The sequence below is a fragment of the Schistocerca nitens genome, chromosome 1, assembly GCF_023898315.1.
Source record: "Schistocerca nitens isolate TAMUIC-IGC-003100 chromosome 1, iqSchNite1.1, whole genome shotgun sequence".
Taxonomy (NCBI): Eukaryota; Metazoa; Arthropoda; class Insecta; order Orthoptera; family Acrididae; genus Schistocerca; species Schistocerca nitens.
In genome coordinates this window covers 437596463-437619094 of record NC_064614.1, presented here as the reverse complement: position 1 = coordinate 437619094, position 22632 = coordinate 437596463, and the positions used below count along the sequence as shown (strand labels likewise).

General features: G+C 44.8%; 1 protein-coding gene across 1 annotated transcript in view; it reads right to left on the bottom strand.

Moving 5' to 3' along the window:
• The window catches only part of LOC126252885 (uncharacterized), a 213062-nt gene that overhangs the window by 155089 nt on the left and 35341 nt on the right, over nt 1-22632 (bottom strand). Inside the window, exon 3 of the mRNA XM_049953890.1 lies at nt 14083-14239. Within this exon, the coding sequence (XP_049809847.1) occupies nt 14083-14239 (157 nt within the window). The remainder of the gene's footprint in view (nt 1-14082; nt 14240-22632) is intronic.

The window sequence follows — 22632 nt, the reverse complement described above, 5'->3', positions numbered from 1 at the left end:
ATTATGGAAATGGAAGAGGATGTAGATGAAGATGAAATGGGAGATAAGATACTGCGTGAAGAGTTTGACAGAGCACTGAAAGACCTGAGTCGAAACAAGGCCCCGGGAGTAGACAACATTCCATTAGAACTACTGATGGCCTTGGGAGAGCCAGTCATGACAAAACTCTACCATCTGGTGAGCAAGATGTATGAGACAGGCGAAATACCCACAGACTTCAAGAAGAATATAATAATTCCAATCCCAAAGAAAGCAGGTGTTGACAGATGTGAAAATTACCGAACTATCAGTTTAATAAGTCACAGCTGCAAAATACTAACGCGAATTCTTTACAGACGAATGGAAAAACTGGTAGAAGCGGACCTCGGGGAAGATCAGTTTGGATTCCGTAGAAATGTTGGAACACGTGAGGCAATACTAACCTTACGACTTATCTTAGAAGAAAGATTAAGAAAAGGCAAACCTACGTTTCTAGCATTTGCAGACTTAGAGAAAGCTTTTGACAACGTTAACTGGAATACTCTCTTTCAAATTCTGAAGGTGGCAGGGGTAAAATACAGGGAGCGAAAGGCTATTTACAATTTGTACAGAAACCAGATGGCAGTTATAAGAGTCGAGGGGCATGAAAGGGAAGCAGTGGTTGGGAAAGGAGTGAGACATGGTTGTAGCCTCTCCCCGATGTTATTCAATCTGTATATTGAGCAAGCAGTAAAGGAAACAAAAGAAAAATTTGGAGTAGGTATTAAAATCCATGGAGAGGAAATAAAAACTTTGAGGTTCGCCGATGACATTGTAATTCTATCAGAGACAGCAAAGGACTTGGAAGAGCAGTTGAACGGAATGGACAGTGTCTTGAAAGGAGGATATTAGATGAACATCAACAAAAGCAAAACGAGGATAATGGAATGTAGTCGAATTAAGTCGGGCGATGCTGAGGGAATTAGACTAGGAAATGAGACACTTAAAGTAGTAAAGGAGTTTTGCTATTTAGGGAGCAAAATAACTGATGATGGTCGAAGTAGAGAGGATATAAAATGTAGACTGGCAATGGCAAGGAAGAAGAGAAATTTGTTAACATCGAGTATAGATTTAAGTGTCAGGAAGTCGTTTCTGAAAGTATTTGTATGGAGTGAAGCCATGTATGGAAGTGAAACGTGACGATAAATAGTTTGGACAAGAAGAGAATTGAAGCTTTTGAAATGTGGTGTTACAGAAGAATGCTGAAGATTAGATGGGTAGATCACATAACTAATGAGGAGATATTGAATAGAATTGGGGAGAAGAGGAGTTTGTGGCACAACTTGACAAAAGAAGGGACTGGTTGGTAGGACATGTTCTGAGGCATCAAGGGATCACAAATTTAGCATTGGAGGGCAGTGTGGAGGGTAAAAATCGTAGAGGGAGACCAAGAGATGAATACACTATGCAGATTCAGAAGGATGCAGGTTGCAGTAGGTACTGGGAGATGAAGAAGCTTGCACAGGATAGAGTAGCATGGAGAGCTGCATCAAACCAGTCTCAGGACTGAAGACCACAACAACAACAACAACAGCAATGGACAATTACTGTAGTTGCTACAAGTGCATATAAAAATACATGAAAGGTGAAAAAGTTGGTGCTCTATGAATACTTTGACGTACCCATACCGTACTGCGGTGTTTTGGGTGCACTTTGAATAAATGTTTTAAATGTATTATTATGTGTGCAAAATATGTATGAGCAAAGTCTTTGGTCATCTGAAGCAGTTATTTCTTGGTATTTCTACACATAAGAGATGAGAAATCCACAGCTCAAAAAATTGCCTTTACTTTGGGCAGTGATGAATCTCAAAAAAAATGTGTAACAGTTAGGCCTTTTTTTCCTTTTTATACTTTTCTGATAGCTCACACCTGCGTAATTTATGGTCATTTTTTAAAACTGAAATATACTTCCCATATGGTACTATGTAAAATGAAGGAACAGTTTCGTGTATTATCCAAAATCAAAATCTTCGTGGAACAGTGCGCTCTTTGTTGGATTAGATGTTTAGCAGCATAGTGTGTGTGTGTGTGTGTGTGTGTGTGTGTGTGTGTGTGTGTGTGTGTGTGTGTGTGTGTGCGTGTGAGTGAGTTAGTGACAGAGAGAGAGAGAGAGAATGAGAGAGAACTGAAAGTAAACAGGAAGTCAAATACATACTAATAGAAGTGTGAAATGGAGATCTGTGAAATACATGAAAGCTGGAAGATATGACACGCTGTTACCTGATCTGCACCTCAACAGATTGCACAGAGGATCTGAAAGAAATGTTATGGAGGCAACTGTACTGTAAGTTCATGTAGTCGTCAGTGTGTTGAGGAGGAGTGATATGAGTCATATGAATTTTTTAATATTTGGGATACATTGGCTCTGTAGTGAATTTAACCAGCAATCGCATTTTTTTTCAGTTCTACTCAGTCTGTAAGGGAGTGGGAGTGTGTACCTTAAATACGCTAAATAAATACGTCAGAGTGTTACCAGTAAGCAAAACTATACTGTAGCCTACAGTAAAGAGGAAAATGAATATACAAAAACTGGAGAAAAAACGACGAATAAGCAGGTAGAATAACCGCTAATCCGCGCAAATTCATTACTTTTTGGAGCAGTTTCAAAGGCGCTGGTTTGCTATTAAGCCATTTTGCAACGCTATGACGGCAAAAATTTAACACAACAGACTCGGCAATACGATAAAGACCCGTATAAAACCCAAAGAAAGTTGTGGCTGTCCCCGATACCAAAAAATGAGTGCATCTGGGTAGTGACACTTGTCACAAAGAAGGAAAAATGTCTCTTCATTTTTCTCTTAAAATATAAAGAGCCCGATTTGTTCCACGTATCAAATGCAAATTGTTATGATGTTTACAAAGCGTCTCTATCAAATTAAACCGCGGCTGTTTTTTGTACTAGCGATGTAATGACATTTTAAATGTGCAAGGCGTTTTACGGACAAATCTACGGCGTCTCGAGATCAAGTGACGGTGTTAGTTGACAACACAAAATCGGATCTGCGCATCAGAATGCTCACTCCAGAGATGTTTCTACTCTATGAGCTGTACCACAGACGCCAGCTGCTCTGACTCGACGTCAGCTGTTTGTTAGGCCTCGTTGCTTGTGGCGGCAAGGCGGTGCTGCCTGCGACCGATCAGTTGGTGGGGCTAGGGCGGCTCCCAAAACTTTGGTCCTCGCCGTACGAATGGCGGTTGACGATCAAACCGTGGCAGATCAGTCGATGCTGAATGGATGGATGATCCTGCAGCACTGGGGCCGGACGGCTCGACCGAACGATGCTTGCCTCGGTTGCTGGATGAGCACGTATAAATAACGCCTTGGTGACTGCTGTGCTGCTGCTGGCAGCGCCGCTAGTCACCGGCTGTTGCTGCAATCCGGATTCGGCGTCCTGCACTATGTGATCAAAAGTATCCGGACACCTGGCTGAAAATGACTTACAAGTTCGTGGCGACCTACATCGGTAATGCTGGAATTCAGTATGGTATTGGTTCACCCTTAGCCTTGATGACAGCTTCCACTCTCCCAGGCATACTTTCAGTCAGGTGCAGGTAGGTTTCTTGGGGAATGGCAGCCCATTCTTCACTGCACTGAGGAGAGGTATCGATGTCAGTGGATGAGGCCTGGCACGAAGTCGGCGTTCCAAAACATCCCAAAGGTGTTATATAGGATTGAGTCAGTACTGTGTATTGGCCAGACCATTACAGGGGTGTTATTGTCGTGTAACCACTCCGTCACAGGCTGTGCATTACGAACAGGTCCTCGATCTTGTTGAAAGACACAGTCGTCGTCCCCGAATACCTCTTCAACAATGGGAAGCAAGAAGGTGCTTAAAACATCATTGTTGGCCTGTGCTGTGATAGTGTGACGCAAAACAACAAGGGGTGCAAGGCCCATACATTAAAAACACGACCACACCATAACACCACCACCTCCGAATTCTACTGTTGGCACTACACACGCTGGCAGATGACGTTCACCGGGCGTTCGCTATACCGCCATAGGATCGCCGTATTATGTACCGTGATTCGTCACTCCACACCACGTTTTTCCACTGTTCAATCGTCGAATGTTTATGCTCCTTACACCAAGGGAGGCGTCGTTTGGCATTTACCGGCGTGATGTGTGGCTTATAAGCAGCCACTCGACCATGAAATCCAAGTTTCCTCAACTCCCACCTAACTGTCATAGTTCTTGCAGTGGATCCTGATGCAGTTTGAAATTCCTGTGTGATGGTCTGGACAGATGTCTGCCTATTACACATTACGACTCTCCTCGACTGTCGGTGGTCTCTGTCAGTCAACAGACGAGGTCGGCCTGTATGCTTTTGTGCTGTAGTGTCCCTTCACGTTTCCATTTCGCTATCACATCGGAAACACTGGGCCTAGAAGTGTTCAGGAGTGTGGAAATCTCGCGTACGGATGTAAGACACAATTGACACCCAACACCTGACGACGTTCGAAGTCCGTGAGTTCTGCGGAGCGCCCATCCTGCTCTAAAAATGGTTCAAATGGCTCTGAGCACTATGGGACTCAACTGCTGAGGTCATTAGTCCCCTAGAACTTAGAACTAGTTAAACCTAACTAACCTAAGGACATCACAAACAACCATGCCCGAGGCAGGATTCGAACCTGCGACCGCAGCGGTCTTGCGGCTCCAGACTGCAGCGCCTTTAACCGCACGGCCACTTCGGCCGGCTCATCCTGCTCTCTCACGATGTCTAGTGACTACTGAGGTCTCTGATATAGAGTATCTGGCAATAGGTGGCAGCACAATACACCTAATATGAAAAAGTGTGTTTTTGGGTGTGTCCGGATATTTTTGATCACATAGTGTATGTGTCCAATTGCTGCTGTGCCATCGTAATGCGGACTGCAGTCCGTGCTCCGGTGATGTCGTCAGCTGTGAGGGAACTTCAGTAACATGCCCGAAATGCACACTATTTGATCAAAAGTGTCAGGACATACCTACGTGATGTGGATTTGACCACAAGATGTCACAAGAGCCAGACCTGCCGCCACAAAAGGAGGAGGGAAGTGTTGTCCTGTCGGTAGAGTAGCAGTAACAGCAAAATGGTTCGTTCAGGAGAGCTTGGTGGTTTTCATCGCGGACTAGTCATCGAATGTCACCTGAGTAGCGCATCTATCAGGGCCATTCAACCATAATAAGGCTATTCAATTCGCCTGTTTGTGATGTGACTGTGAAGTGGAAAGGAAACGCGAAGGGACAACTACAACAGGCAGACCTCATGTACTGATGAGAAAGGTGGTTGTAAAAATTCGCATGAAATCAGCAGAAGGAATCACTCGTGAGTTCCGAAGTGCTAATAACGGTCTAGCTAGCACAACTACGAAGATGGCCCCATAAATACCCGACCCAACAAGGAAAACGCAAAAATTTTGGAAAAAAATGTACTTATTTTTCAGTATAATCTCTTTTCAGCTCTATACACTTCTCCCAGCGATGTTCAATAAGTTCGATACCATTTTTAAAATGAGAACTGTCTAACTCTTCAAAACAGCCATTAACTGCCGACATCACGTCTTCATTTGTTGAAAATCTTCGATCACCGAACCATTTTTTCAAGTCTGGGAACAGAAAATAATCTGGCGAAGGTGCATGAGGCAGCAATTCAAACTTTAATTCATTAATTTTGGCCATTGCAATAACGGACGTGTGAGCTGGTGCATTGTCCTGAAGAAACAACACTTTCTTCTTGGACAAATGCGGCCGTTCGTGCTTGATTTCTTCGCCCAAATGTTGCAATAAGTTCGCATAATACTCGCGGTTGATAGTTCTTCCTTTTTGAATGTAGTCAATGAAAATTATCCCACGCGCATCCCAAAAAACCGTCGCTATGACCTTGCCTGCAGACGAAACGGTCTTCGCCTTCTTTGGAGTCAGTTCTCCAACTTGTGTCCATTGTTTTGATCTTATGTCTCGGAAGTGAATTAGTGGACCATGTTTCATCCATGGTTATGAAACGACGCAAAAAATCAACTTTATTGCTGCGAAACTTCGCTAAACACTCAATTGAAACATCTTAACGACACTGTTTTTGCTCGAGTGTGAGCAAACCTTGCACACAGTTCTCTCATGTCCAAATTTTCAGATAATATGCGATGTACCGCACTTTTTGAAATACATACTATGTCTGCTAGCTCGCACACTTTCAGTCGACGATCATCCAGTACCGTTTTGTGGATTTCCTTCACCATTTCTGGAGTCGTCACCTCATTTGGTCGACCACTGCGTGCTCGTCTTGGCAGCTCGTACGGCCTCGTTTAAACTCAGATACTGTTGTCAACGAAGGAGCAGACTCTCCCAAAGTACAATGTAGCTCAGCTTTAATATTGGTTGCTCTGAGGACTTTCAAAAAAAGTATTTTATCACATAACGATGACAAATTTACTCCATTTTCACAAGTTCACTAACAACGTTCACTATTGATGGCTGCCTAACAAATACAATGTGGCGTCTTCAAACTTGAAACACGTACTTCACACATCATATACTTTCTAATCCAGAGATATTTTTCAACAACGACTGCCATCTCTCGGTTAGGCCGGGTACTTGTTCAGAGTTAATATTGGAGTACAATGTTCGAGCAGCTCATCATAAGGCCCGCGTTTCTGTAGTCAATGTTAAGCGACGCTTCAAGTGGTGGACAGTGGGTGACTGAAAATGAGTGATTCGGGGTGATGAATCACGCTAGACCCTATGGCAATCCCATGGAATGTTTTTGGTTTAGTGAATGCCTGCAGAGTGTTACCTGCCATCACGTGTAGTGACAATAGTGAAGCACGGAGGAGATGGTGTTACGGTATTGGGATGTATTTCGTGATTACTGTCCGGCCGCTTAATTGCACTTAAGAAAACGCTAAATGTGGAAGAATGTGAATAAAGTTTACAGCAGGAACAGTTCGAAGACCCCCTGTCATAAAGCGGCATCTGTGCAGCAGTATTTTGTGGACAACAACATTCTTGAAATGGACTGGTCTTCCCGGAGTCCGAACCTGAACACCTTTGAGGTAAATTTTAATGTCGTCTTCGCTCCAGATCCAAGTGTCCAAAATAACTTCCTTCTCTGGTTTCTGCTGTTGAGGAAGAATCCGTTGACATTCCTCCACAAACATTCAGACACCTTATTGAAAGTGTCCCCAGAAGAGTTCAGGGCGTCATAAAGGCGAACGGTGGACACAACACACATTCTGTCATCGGCGCGTACTAATTCATCCTGCGATCACTTACTTCGAGAAAGTCATATGCTAGGTTGCTCTCCACCGGCGTCAAATTTACTCGAGGATTTACAGAAAATAAATGCGTGGTGTAATGACTCTCAATATTAGTAAGTGTAGCCTACTGCGTATAACAAGGCGAAAATCCCCATTAACGTACGAGTACAAAATAAATGCCCAGTCTTTGGAAGCGGTAAAATCCATCAAGTATCTGGGTGTGACTATTCGAAATGATCTCAAATGGAAGATCAGATTACACAATTAACGGGTAAGGCAAACTATAGATTGCGGTTTATTGGTAGAATCCTCAAGCGATGCAGTCCTTCAACAAAGGAAATAGCTTACAATACGTTAGTTCGTCCAGTCTTCGAGTATTGTTCGTCTGTATGGGACCCTTACCATTTGGGTCTGATTCAAGAGACTGAGAAGGTCCAAAGAAGAGCGGCAAGATTCGTGACTGGTACATTTAGCCATCGCGAGAGCGTTACAAATCTCATAGAAAGTTTGAAGTGGGACACACTTGCAGATAGACGGCGCGCTAAACGGAAGGGTCTGCTCACTAAATTCCGAGGATGTAGAGCATATATTACTACCACCAAGTTTCAAATCGCGCAATGATCATCATACAGAGATAAGGGAAATCAAGAGCTCATACTGAGGCGTTCAGAAAGTCGTTTTTCCCTCGCGCGATCCGCAAGTGGAACACAGGGGGGGGGGGGGGGGTCGACCATTCACTTAGATCTGATTTGTCATTTTCTGTTTTTCGTTTTATTTTAATTTTTATACGATTGTATAAATGATAGAAAGTCGAAAAGAATCTGTGCAATATGGGTTTTCCAATAACCTCAGAAAAAAATAAGTTTCTGTTTATCATCAAGCGACGTATGCATCATTTCCTTCATTGCTTCATCGGAGGTGAATCGACGGCCAGTGAAACCATCTCTAAATGGATGAAATAAATGGGAATCCGACGGAAGATATCATCGCTGTGAACAGGATAGTCTAACAATTCTAAACGCAAGTTTTTAAGTCTGAGTCGTGTGAGCATCGACATGTGTACGCGCGTCGACATGGAAAAGAAGAAGGCCGTTTGACAATAGACTTCTGTGTTTGTTTCGAATTACAAGCTTCAAGTCACCGCACACTCACTGTAATGATGACTGTTTACCCCTTCTCCAGATTATGCTCCAGAACTGGGCCATGTGTGTCCCAAAAAACTGAATTACTTTTCCTGTAGAAGGTTGACCTTCAATTTCGTTTTGGCTGGATATTCTGGGTGGTTCGTTTCCATGCTCTGGCGTTTGCTCTCTGCTTAAGTAATGAATTCGCGTTTCATCTTCTGTGATGATTCGTTTCGAAAACATGTTCATCTTCGTGAGAATGACGGTCCGGTAGCTGCTGACAGATTCTCTCAGGATCGGGCGTGTACTCTTCGTTAAGTTATTTTGGGAATCATCTTCAGACTTCACAAATGTTGAGCCATGTATGGACGACTCCAAACGAACGAACATTTCCATTTTTGGTTTTTCACTGCAACAACAGATACTCGTCTGTTTTTCAAAATCGGGTCACGTACTTCTTCGATCCAGCATCATTAGTTGATGTGACTGGGCGCCCTACTCTTTCCTTGCCCTCATGTTTGATTTGCCGCGCCGGCCACTATGGCCGAACTGTTCTAGGCGCTTCAGACTGGAACCGCGCTGCTGCTACGTCGCAGGTTCGAATCCTGCCTCGGGCATGGATGTGTGTGATGTCCTTAGGTTAGTTAGGTTTAAGTACTTCTAAGTCTAGGGAACTGATGACTTCAGATGTTAAGTCCCATAGTGCTTAAAGCCATTTGAACCATTTGATTTGCCACTTTTGAACTGTTCGGTACCCTTATAAAAACTTCGCCACGGTTAAACATTGCCCCTCGTACTGTACGGAAAGTCGTCTACGGACGTTTTCAAACAACAATAAACGAGTTACAGAACATCGTTCTTCATTGGCGCAAACGGAGAGTGGAACAGCCATATTAGTTCGCATGATATGATAACGCTGAAACCGAGGCCCACGAGAAAGACAGGCCGTGGCGCATACGTCACGAAGGTAGGCCATAGCTCGCTCGCTCAACTCAGCAGAGAAAATGCGTAACCAGACCTGTTAACTCGCCACTGGGTGTGTACGTACTAACCAGAACTGCATCTTCTTCTGTAATCTGCTATTATGAAGTCCTACAACAATATTTAAGGCCAGCTCTCAACATAAATGGTATAACGGCTTGATTATAGCATTTACTCTCCTCTGCGTAACAGTCCTCATTTCACACAAGTTGTGCTGCCTTATGCAACAGATAATCATTTTGGTATGAGTTTAATTTTATTTTACCCAAGCACTGCCGTAACAAATTATTAGTAGGCCTTCCTATCTTTGTAGGACTAATAACAGTAAGACTCCATAATAGAGGATTCCAGTGGAAGATGAAATGCTCGTATGTTCATGCAGACGCAGTTACGAGTTAACAGGCGCAGAAATGCTGTTTGTCCGTTGAATTGAGCGAGCTCGGCCTACCTTCGTGACGTACGCGCCGAGGCCTGTCTTTCTCGTAGACCTCGGCTGGAACTCGCCCCAGGTGAAGCAAACGGTGCCGCCTAACGACTGACAAGCGCGCTAAGCCCTACTGCCACCTACAGGCGATTAGAACTAGTATGCAGGTTATTATGAGAGTCGTTCAATAAGTAATGCCCCAAATTTTTTTAAAAAGTCATTAATATACATAGAAAAACATCCTTGTTGATGCTTCACATTTGATGTTTCTTCTGTGCGCCGGCGAATTTCCGAATCGTTCTGGGAAACGGCAGAGCCGTAGTACAGCGTCAAATGGCGTCTACATACGGCTCACATTACAAGCAACGTGCTGTTAGTGAATTCTTGAGTGCAGAAAAAGAAACCGTGGTGAATATCCATAAACATTTGTGTGCAGTGTATGGCGATGCTGCAGTTGATAGGAGTACAGTTGGGCGATGGGGAAAGAAAGTTACAGCCTCAGGAAATGCAGAAACAGAGCTCCATGATCAGCCACACTCGGGACCTCCTGTCACAGCCACTGCTCCAGACATGCTGAATCGTCGGATATTATTCATGCCGACCGGCGCATCACAACTCGACAATTGGCTGTAGAGTTGTCGGTCAGCATTGGAAGTGCGTCTGCAATGATCGAGACTCTCGGATAATCAAAGAGGTGCTCACGATGGGTTCCACGAATGCTCACAGCGGACCACAAGATTCAAAGAAATTGTTGGAACGTTTTCAGAAAAACGGAGAGGCGTTTCTGTAACGGATCGTTACGGGAGACGAAAGCTGGGTGCACCACTTTGCCCCGGAAACAAAAAGGCAGTTCGTGGAGTGGCGTCATCCTCATTCACCACAAAAGAAGAAATTCAAGACAACCCCCTCTGCCGAATTCTGGGATTGTGATGGCGTCATTCTCGTGGATGTGATGCCAAGAGGGTCAACCAGCAATTCATAGGCATACGTGAGAACTATGAATAAACTCAAGAACCGTTTCCGACGTGTTCGATCGGACAAAAATCCAGCAGAAACCTTGCTCCAACACGATAATGCACGTCCATACTCAAGTCTGAGAATACGGGAACACATCGCCAAATTGGGTTGGACATCATTGCCTCACCATTGCCCCAGACCTGTCAGCCTCGGACTTCATCTCTTTGGGCCGCTTTAAGATTCTCTACGGGGTACACACTTTGAAGATGACGAGAGTGGTGTCAGTCATGCAGTGAAAACGTCTACAGGACAAGAGCTTTTACCAGCAGGAAATACAAGCTCTTCCACAACGTTGGCGTACGGTCATAGAACGTGATGGAGACTACGTAGAAAAATAGTACATGGACAAGACATGCTGATGTATATTGTCATCAAATACTGACTCTTAACAACAAATATGTTCCGACAAAAAAATGTGGGACGTTACTTATAGAACGACCCCCGTAGCTTATCGTCGTACGGATCGATACTAATAGATATATCGTTACGTACATGTATAAGTACCAAGTTTTAATCACTATGATATTGTTATTTGTTTATTTTGTATACGTTGAGCCGTAGAGGATGATTCTTATTAACCACCCGAAGTGAAGAAACTGACGCTGAGACGGGTAATTTAATATAAGAAACATGGGGTTGCAAATGCAGGGAAATTCCACAAAAATGGGTGAGAAATGTTGAACATGTGACGTCACCAGATGACGCACCTCGCCACCCGTGCAAAGGTTGGGTGTGGACAGTGGCGTGAAGGGTTGATGGAGCGATCCAATACTTGCATTCGAGGAAAAGGTGCAAATTTCGAACACCTTTTGTAAATGTGATCTGTCGTAAAAGCAGAAGTTACAGAATTATTGTCCTCGCTGTAACCAAGTAAAATCTGTTCTTCTTTTGTGTACCTTTTCTTTTTTCCCTTCCTTTTTGTTTACAAATATTCTTTAGTAAAGAAATAGTGGGCCATTTACTGGTGACGACTCATTTCGGAAACTTAATTCATATACTTGTGGCGCAATACGGAAGGTTTTTGTTGTACTGTACTTTGCTGTAAACCAGTGGAGACCTCGAAACCGGTAAATAAAATAATGGATCTTTCCTCAATGTAAACACGTGATTGTCTAACGCAATGAAAAAAATACTGCCTACCAGACATAAGACTCGAACACTAAAGTCGAGCACCTGGATCCAAATCCACCCCGACGTGAAAACTTGGCTGAGATGGTCAGGTGCGACAGACCAGTAGGTTCAACCAGTGCACGTGCGGAGCGGTACGTCTTCTGCTGACGTCTAATGTTCAACAATCGTCATCCACTTTTGGAGTATATCTCGACATTTGCGATTCCATGTGTCTTATATTAAACGTCTTGTCTCGGCGTCATCTATGTCGCTTCGGAGGTTTTAAACGTAAATAATCATGTTGGTTCAGACTTGGTATGTACATACACTACTGGCCATTAAAATTTCTACACCACGAAGATGACGTGTTACAGACGCGAAATTTAACCGTCAGGAAGAAGGTGCTGTGATATGCAAATGATTAGCTTTTCAGAACATTCACACAAGGTTGGCGCCGGTGGCGACACCTACAACGTGTTGACATGAGGAAAGTTTCCAACCGATTTCTGATACACAAACAGCAGTTGACCGGCGCTGCCTGGTGAAACGTTGTTGTGATGCCCCGTGTAAGGAGAAGAAATGCGTACCATCACGTTTCCGACTTTGATACAGGTCGGATTGTAGCCTATCGCGATTGCTGTTTATCGTATCGCGATATTGGTGCTCGCGTTGGTCGAGATCTAATGACTGTTAGCAGAATATGGAATCAGTGGGTTCAGGAGGGTAATACGGAACGCCGTCTGGATCCCAACGGCCTCATATCACTAGCAGTCGAGATGACAGGCATCTTATCAGCATGGCTGTAACGGATCGTGCAGCCACGTATCGATCCCTGAGTCAACAGATGGGGACGTTTGCAAGACAACAACCATCTGCACGAACAGTTCGACGACGTTTGCAGCAGCATGGACTATCAGCTCGGAGACCATGGCTGCGGTTACTCTTGACGCTGCATCACAGACAGGAGCGCCGGTGATGATGTACTCAACGACAAACCTGGGTGCAAGAATGGCAAAATGTCATTTTCTCGGATGAATCCAGGTTCTGTTTACAGCATCATGATGGTCGCATCTGTGTTTGGCGACATCGCGGTGAACGCACATTGGAAGCGTGTATTCGTCATCGCCATACTGGCGTATCACCCAGTGTGATGGTATGGGGTGCCATTGGTTGCACGTCTCGGTCACCTCTTGTTCGCATTGACGGCACTTTGAACAGTGGACGTTACATTTAAGATGCGTTACGACCCGTGGCTCTACCCTTCATTCGATCCCTGCGAAACCCTACATTTCAGCAGGATAATGCACGACCGCATGTTGCAGGTGCTGTACGGGCCTTTCTGGATACAGAAAATGTTCGACTGCTGCCCTGGCCAGCACATTCTCCAGATCTCTCACCAATTGAAAACGTCTGGTCAATGGTGGCCGAGCAACTGGCTCGTCACAATACGCCAGTCACTACTCTTGATGAAATGTGGTACCGTGTTGAAGCTGCATGGGCAGCTGTGCCTGTACACGCCATCCAAGCTCTGTTTGACTCAATGCCCAGGCGTATCAAGGCCAGAGGTTGTTGTTCTGGGTACCGATTTCTCAGGATCTATGCATCCAAATTGCGTGAAAATGATATCACATGTCAGTTCTAGTATAATATATTGGTCCAGTGAATACTCGTTTAGCATCTGCCTTTGTTCTTGGTGTAGCAATTTTAATGGCCAGTAGTGTATTTCTTCTTATCCATATCCCATCATATGTCCCTCATTGTTACTAGGGCACTTGGTAATAACTATTTGATCAAAATCGGCCAATAGAAAATACTGGCCAAATGTCATAACCTCAGTGGAACCATGTCGCCTTTTGACAGATGTCTGAAAAAAATGGTTCAAATGGCTCTGAACACTATGCGACTTAACTTCTGAGGTCATCAGTCGCCTAGAACTTAGAACTAATTAAACCTAACTAACCTAAGGACATCACACACATCCATGCCCGAGGCAGGTTTCGAACCTGCGACCGTAGCGGTACCAGACTGTAGCGCCCAGAACCGCACGGCCACTCCGGCCGGCCCGATGTCTGAGGACAGCGGATCCATGTATAAGGAAAACTACAAGAGCGTTTGTGGGCGTGAAAGAAGTGCAGTTTCTGCAAGACGGCAAGGCGCTGAGCACGCTCACCTCGAGCACGAGCTGCAGCAGGTCGGACTGGGGCAGACTGCGGTCGCCCGCGAAGCGGCGCAGCGCCCCCAGGCGGCGCAGCGAGGCGTTGGCCACCGCCCTCAGGTAGTCGCCCACCCGCTGCCGCCTCTCCTCGGACGCGTTCTCCCCGGCCAGCCTGTGGACGTCAGGACGACAGCACTGAGAACGTACATCGAACAAAACCAGTTATTCCCTATATATCAACATGGACCATCTTCTGCGTATTTATTTAGAATTAGCAACATTTGAGGAACAGTCAGCAGATGTTCCGGTTAAACTTCTATAAGACTGTTATTCTACCAGCACTATTATATGGAAGTGAAACGTGGGTGATAAACAGGAAACAAGAAACGTATATCCAGTGTGAGGAGGTGAAATGAAGCTAGCGTACGGCATTGATAGCCGGGAATCCCCACCTGGGGAGGTTCGGCCGCCGAGTCGCAAGTCCTTTTAGGTGACGCCACAGTGCGCGAGTTGCATGTCGATGATGATGATGATGATGATGATGAAATGATGATGAGGACAACACAACACTCAGTCCCAGTGCAGAGAAAATCTCCGATCCGGCCAGAAATCGAACCCACGGCCGCTGCTTGGTAGTCAGACGCATTGACCACTCAGGTAATGGGGCAGACAGGGTAAGGAGGTGAGGTTTCTAAGAAGTGTCAGGCACGGTCGGTTTAAGGTCGTGTGCGTCCTGTAGCACTTGCCAACTGCGGGGCCCATGTGCAGCAACATACACTCTCATATTTAAAAGGCATTGTTTCATTTCAATGTGAAATATAAGAATAACGTCAAATAAAATTTTATTTCAGCAGATTATGCCATGAGGAGCACTCACAATATGCAGTAGCTTGGGAACAATGATCCTTTCTATAACGTAAACGAATAAAATCTTTGTACCACTATATATTAAATTCACGTACACACTGGCCCTGAACTGATCTGCGTGGTGTAACTCTTGTTTTCAGCAGACAGAAGAGAGTAAGGTCACCACTGTCACAGGGTTACACAATTGCTCCATGTACTGGAAAGCAGAATTGATAGTTTACCACCATTGCAGGAACTGAGTTAAACAGACTGATTTGCTCAAATGAATTTCGGTTATCTGGCTGTTTTACTAAGCGACAGTCAATCTGACAATGTCCGAAAGAACAGATACTATCTCGATATATATAGTTAAGGCTACCCGACCATTGACCTCCTTCTTCTGTGCTGGATGCACACGCATTGCCCAAACTCATACGGGACCCGGTACAACTGTCTGCACGAGTAATGAATGTAGTGGGCAGGGGCAATACGAATGTAGAGAGTGGACATTAAGTTGGGAATGTGAGTCTCACGGGGAGCGTGCAAGAGTTAAATCCCTTCAGTCGCACTATCCTCTGTGCGCTCGGTGGCTAAAAAAAAAAAGTTGGGCTGCTGAGAGGTTCAAATATCTATTGTCTGGGTTCGATCCCAACTTCGGTCAGTGATTTTAGATAGCGAGAGGCAGATTTCATTCTCTTCTGGCTACATCAAGTGAAGAAGATATAATGGCATAAAAAAAGGTGGCATGGATTGATGATAGGTTCCTATGATGCTGGTCTGGGTTCGGTTCCAACTTCTGCTGATGATTTTTAATAGGGAGAGGACAAAAAAAAAGGTGGCTCAGAGTGCTAGAGCGTCTACCATGTAAGCAGGAGATCCCGGGTTCGAGTCCCGGCTGGGGCACACATTTTTAACTGTTCCCGTTGATGTACATCAACGCCTGTCAACAGCGTAGGGTCTTGATGTAATTATCATTTCTTTAAGTCTTTTATGCGAGGGTGTGTCAACAAATGATTTTTAGGCTACTTTTGTTAACAGTGTAAAGCAGACAGTCTCCAACAAAAATACTGTGACCCTAGTTTAACACACAGCAGATGCCAGTGGAAACGAAGATGTAAGTAAAATATTTTAGCCGATTTGTAATACATAAAATATGGTTTAATAAAGCAAAAATTGTAGCAACTGTATTCTTCAATTTCCCGCGCCCGGGTTCCCGGGATCGATTCCCGGCGGGGTCAGGGATTTTCTCTGCCTCGTGATGACTGGGTGTTGCGTGATGTCCTTAGGTTAGTTAGGTTTAAGTAGTTCTAAGTTCTAGGGGACTGATGACCTGAGATGTTAAGTCCCATAGTGCTCAGAGCCATTTGAACCATTTTTTTGTATTCTTCAAAGATTCAAAAACATACACAGTTACGTGCCGATGGTCTACACTGCCTGACGAAAAAATTGGAGCATGCAGAATACATGGTCAGATGTCAATGTAACTTCCCGCTCGCACACACTATCTGCGGGTATGTAAACGATTAAAGCTGCAGTTCTCTGTGACAGGTAGAATGGCCACAAGCGTGCGTTACTGCTCCTCCTGTCTGGCGTTGTTACTAGGCCTGGAAGGGTATATAAGGAGTTTGAACAAACATTGGTGTCAAACGTTGAGTCATCACTTTGAAGGATGCGATGCCACCTAAGAAGTCTCTAAAAAAGAGTCTCCATTTTTCGAATGGTGCAATATCCAGATTTGTGGGGTATTTCGATGTGACAGTTGCCCAATGTGTCACGGCGTAAAGTGAAGCGCCGGAACGCCAGCCGGGAACGACCGCGCAGAGAGGACTGTAAAGAAGACGTTGAAAGGTGGCTACACTCACCCACAGCGCCACAGATTGCGCCAAAGATATTATTCCGCCGCCTCCACTGGGGCAGTGGTAGTTCAGAGGTTGCCGTGGGCAGTACTTGTTGAGAGGATGTCGAGAGCAGTACTAGTTCAGAGGATGTCGTGTGCAATTGTTGTTCTGTTGGGTGAGACAGTAGATGCTGTTCGGTTGGTGTAATGTATAGATGGAAGATGTTGCAATGATCACAGTGTATTTTTCGTCAATATATATGGAGGTTAAAAATATTTTTTTTTATTTCACATTTCCTTAATGACAATGCCTCTTGGTCACAGGTTCAGTCAACAAAGCATCTGGCTCGTGTTCATGCATTAGATTTCTAATTCTAGTTTCTATGTGCAATTATAGTATTCCTGGTTTTTCAATTAGTTCATTGTAAATGGTGTTTAAAATATCTTGTCGTATTGAGGAAGAACCGTGCCAGATACATGTAGTTGAATCACACTTCCACACACAGAACAGTTACACTTTTGCTTTGTTGTTTCGTAGCTTTTATAGTTGCAGGGGACCTAATTAATCAATTGTGTTAACGAAAATTTCCTTTCATTCTTTATTGTTATTTTATGCATTCAGATTGCGTACTAATACTAGTCAGGGCCAACCGGTTACGAGACTTCGTAACCGGACACACAGCTACTAAAAAAATTGCATTATAATTAAGCCCCCATCCAACGTCAGCCCTTTCCTAACTACGCTCAATAGTGTACGCCTCCAGTTTTTCCGGAACCTTCCCAATAATCTTGAAGATTCGCAAAAGGCCACCACACGGGGACGAATGAAGGAAATGAAATACAGTGGGGACCATTTCGTGGGGAAGCCAAATTTTGAGTTCTCCATCACATTTTGTGCGATAGCCTACTATCCCTTTATTTAACAAACAACCTGAAACGTCCAGTTCCTGACACAAATGTTTAATAACAGCTGTCCTGGCATCCTGATCCTGTTTCTTCCCGAGATTGTGGAACAGAGCAGGTATCTCAGCCAACAAAGCACTTAAAAAATCAGGCTCTCATTCTGACTGTAATGGGTCATCTTCTTCACGACCTGCTCAAAAACCCGATTTAATGCGTCTGCTCCTGGTTCTCGCTTCCTCTTACATCCAGTTTTGACAGGACGAGCCAACACCCAACTTTGGTCTTAACTAACCTTTCTAATTGAAAGCTACTGTGTTCTATCTATAATAAAACAACTAAGGTCTCGAGTTCATATAGAGAGAATTTCAACTCGTCAGCAGACAGAGCTCTTGAAGCATAAGCAAGTGGTCTACTATTTCATCGATCTGCTTGTAACAGAACTGCAGCAGTTTCAGAACCGGAAACGTCAGTCTTTAAAATGTACGCTAAAAATCGGGGATTGCGGTCACAGGATCATTACTTAGAGTTCTTTTTAGGGCATCACAGGCGGCTTGTTGACTATATTCCCAAACAAAGCGTTCCCGTTTATGACTAAGTTGATTAAGGAATGCCACACTCTGGGCAGAGCCGGAAATAAATTTTCTAAGCCAGCCGGTGTGGCTGAGCGGTTCTAGGCGCTTCAGTCTACGGTCGCAGGTTCGAATCCTGCCTCGGGCATGGATGTGTGTGATGTCCTTAGGTTAGTTAGGTTTAAGTAGTTCTAAGTTCTAGGGGACTGATGACCTCAGATGCTAAGTCCCATAGTGCTCAGAGCCATTTGAACAATTTTTTTGAAATTTTCTAAAGACACTTACGACTCAAGTGAATCTTGGTACATCTTTCTCATTAATGGGACGAGGAAAATCATGAATAGCTTTAGTCCACTCATGATCAATCTTAATCCCTCCTGCTCAAACAAGCTGATCTGAGAAGGATGTTTCAGGCCATTCCAGATTGACCGTACTAGGTTCAACAGTAAGTCTTGCCTTCCTAAGACAACCCAATACCTAACAAAGATGTTACAAATGCTGGGTAAGAGATTCATTGTAAATCTCTACATCATCTAAATAGTTATACACACATTTATACTTGAGTTTACCAGAACATTATCCAGTAAACGAGACAAAATAGCAGCACCAATTGACAGTCTGAAGGGGCCACATTATATTCGAACAAATTGCACTGAAGCGCCGAAGAAGCTGGTATAGGCATGCGTATTCAAGTACAGAGATGTGTAAACAGTAAGAATAAGGCGCTGCGGTCGGCAACGTCTATATCAGACAAGTGTCTGGCACAGTTGTTAGATAGGTTACTGATGCTACAATGGCAGGTTATCAAGATTTAAGTGAGTTTGAACGTGGTGTTATAGTCGGCGCACGAGCGATGGGGCACAGCATCGAGGTGGCGATGAAGGGGGATTTTCCCGTACGACATTTCCACGAGTGTACTGTGAATATCAGGAATCTGGTAAAACATCAAATCTCCGACATCGTTGCAGCCGGATAAAGATCCTGCAAGAACGGGACCAACGACGACTGAAGATAATTATTCAACGTTATAGAATTGCAAACCTTCTGCAAATTGCTGCAGATTTCATTGCTGGGCCATCAACAAGTGTCAACCACTCGACGAGCATCATCGGTATGGACTTTCGGAGCCGAAGTCCCACTCGTGTACCCGTGGTGACTGCACGACACAAAGCTTTACACCTCGCCTGGGCCCGTCAACACCGACATTGGACTATTGATGACTGGAAACATGTTGCCTGTACGAGTCTCGTTTCAACTTGAATCGAGCGGATGGACGTATGGAGACAACCTCATGTCAGCAGGGGACTGTTCAAGTTGGTAGAGGCTCTGTAAGGGTATGGAGCGTGTTCAGTTGGAGTGATATGGGACCCCTGATACGTCTAGATACGACTCTGACAGGTGACACGTACGTAAGCATCCTGTCTGATCACCTGCACTACTCATGTACACTGTGAATTCCGACGGACTTGGGAAATTCCACCAGGATAATGCGATACCCTACACGTCCAGATTTGCTACAGAGCGGCTCCAGGAACACTCTTCTGAGTTTAAAGACTTCCGCTGGCCACCAGACTCCCCAGACATGAACATTATTGAGTATATCTGGGATGCCTCGTACTCTTAAGGATTTATGGACAGCTCTGCAGGATTCATGGTGTCAATTCCCTCCAGCACTACTTCAGACTTTAATCGAGTCAATGCCACGTCGTGTCGCGGCACTTCTGCGTGCTCGCGGCGGTCCTACACGATATTTGGCAGGTGTACCAGTCTCTTTGGCTCTTCAGTATATAATCTGTACAGAAGGTAGTCAGGTATTTAGAGTTTCTGCTAAAGCTATATGATGGTATGCCTGATTCAAGCCGAGGACTGTAGAATAGTGGGCCTCAGGAAACCACGTGAAACATGTATGGAGGTGCAGGTCAGGCATGGGTGCAACTGCAACACTAGCTTTTGACTGAGGACTTGGTAGTCAACTATTGGCCTATAGCCCCCTCCCTTGCCCTTGGGCACTAAAAACATCGGAAAGGAATAGAGCAATATAGATTTCCTACTCACACTATCAGCAATAATTTTCCGTAAATCCTATATCGATAAGAAGACTAACAGGAATGTTATCCGATTTGATTTCGTAGCATTTCCCTGCGTCTTATATGTTTATGCTCTTCACGGGTATGCAGTCGTATATAATCGTCTTCACTACGCGATATTCCGGCAATCCATCTAACCGCCATCTTCAGGTGGGATCGCTGAGTACACAATCACACCGGAACAGTAAGAAAATAAAAAACGGCAATCCCATATACCCCGGGTCCAGGCCACTGCGCCTGTGCGAGTATCTTAAGAGATGCCACCTGCGAAGCGAAGAATTGCAGCGCCGCCGAGGTAAATGTTCCACGTGAAATGGGGAGTCACTCACTATTGTACACTGCTGGCCACCGTAAATGCAACACCCTGAAGGAAGCATCCGAATCAAGTGAAATTTACACCATGGGTTTGCAGCGATGAGATATGCAACTGATTAGAATTTCAGCGCAGACGCACATCACGCGCGCCTGTGGCGCCACCTCATAGCGCCATTTAAGGCTTGGCGATTTCGACGAGTGTACGTTTGGCACGTGTGTTTACCTTGTGGTTGTTTCACAAGACGATCAGTTATGCCTCGTAGACAACAGCGAACATCTTTTGATCAAGTATCCGAGTTCGACAGAGAAAGGATAGTGGCTTACCGAGATTGTGGATTATCATACAGAGAAATTGCTAGTCGTGTTGGACGAAACAAAACAACTGTAATGCGGATATGTGACCGTTGGATGCAGGAGGGTACGACGGACCGACGTGGTCGATCGCATTCACCTCGGTGCACCACTGCACGTGCTGATAGGCAAATTGTGCGCATGGCAGTGGCGGATCGCTCAGTGACATCCCGAACCATAGCACAGCACATTGCGTCTGTAACGCATCATCCAGTGTCTGCGCGTACCATTCGACGCCGTTTACAGCAGACAGCAGAGTGGTCTGTCCGCAAGACGTCCATTGCTTCGTCTACCATTGACGCAGAACCACAGACGTCTCCGTCGCCAATGGTGTGATGACAGACGGATGTGGACGGCAGAATGGAATGACGTTGTCTTAACTGACGAGGACGCTTCTGTCTGCAGCACCACGATGGTCGGATTCGAGTGTGGAGACACCGTGGAGAGAGGATTCTGGACAGCTGCATTATGCACCGCCACACTGGTCTTGCACCGGGTATTATGGTATGGGGCGGCATTGGATATTACACTCGCACGCCTCTAGTACGCATTGCCGGTACTTTAAATAGCCGACGCTACATATCCGAGGTGCTGGAGCCAGTTGTCCTTCCTTACATTTAGGGCTCGGCCACAGCCATATTTCAACAGGATAATGCGCGACGACACGTGGCACGCATTGTCCAAAGGTTCTTCGTCAATAACCAGATTGAATTGCTTCCCTGGCCGGCTCGCTCTCCGGATCTTTCGCCGATAGAAAACATGTGGTCCATGGTTGCTCAACGAGTGACCCAGATTACATCCCCAGCTGCCACACCAGATGATCTTTGGCAACGTGTGGAAACTGCTTGGGCTGCTGTACCCCAGGAACACATCCAACGTCTCTTTGACTCAATGCCGAGACGTGTGGCAGCGGTGATCCCCAACAATGGCGGCTACTCTGGCTACTGATTCTGGCAGGAACCACATGTCACAGACGTCTGTAAACGTAATCATTTGATACTTGGTCAACATGTTATCTACAAAATAAATCTTGTTGTGCTACCTCTTGTCTTTCTTGGTGTTGCATTTACGGTGGCCAGCAGTGTATTATTAACTTGGAGTTTAATAGACGTACTTCAACAACATCAGCAGCGACCTTTAAATTACCTAAAGCAGATACAGCGCAAAAATGGTAATAATAATAATTTTTTTAAATACCTGTTAATACCTGCTTAAATGAGTTTTCATGAAATGCAAAACAGCTGATTTCAGGACTAATTTATCGCAGTAGGTACTGCTAAGTAAAACAGCTAAATCGCTCAATATGACATAGCAACAAAATGTCAATAACAGATTTCTAATAATTTTTTAACTTCATTAAATATAAACCATGAAATCCATACCAATGACCTTACGATGTACAGCTACATATGTGCAAATGTTGACTAGATAATGCTATATCTGCTTGGTATAAGAATTAAAAAGAGCCAATACATAAATACCGGCCAATAGCCCCTTACTGGTTTACGCACATCCATTACATCTGGCGGAAGGCGACCTCCATGGCGTCTTAATCAGCCCACCTCAAAACAAGTGCAGTCGTAAGTCGTTTAACACTGGGCGTCACTGATTCTGTATGGGCAACGAAGGTCTGCCTATTCAAATTAGCTTAGGATCA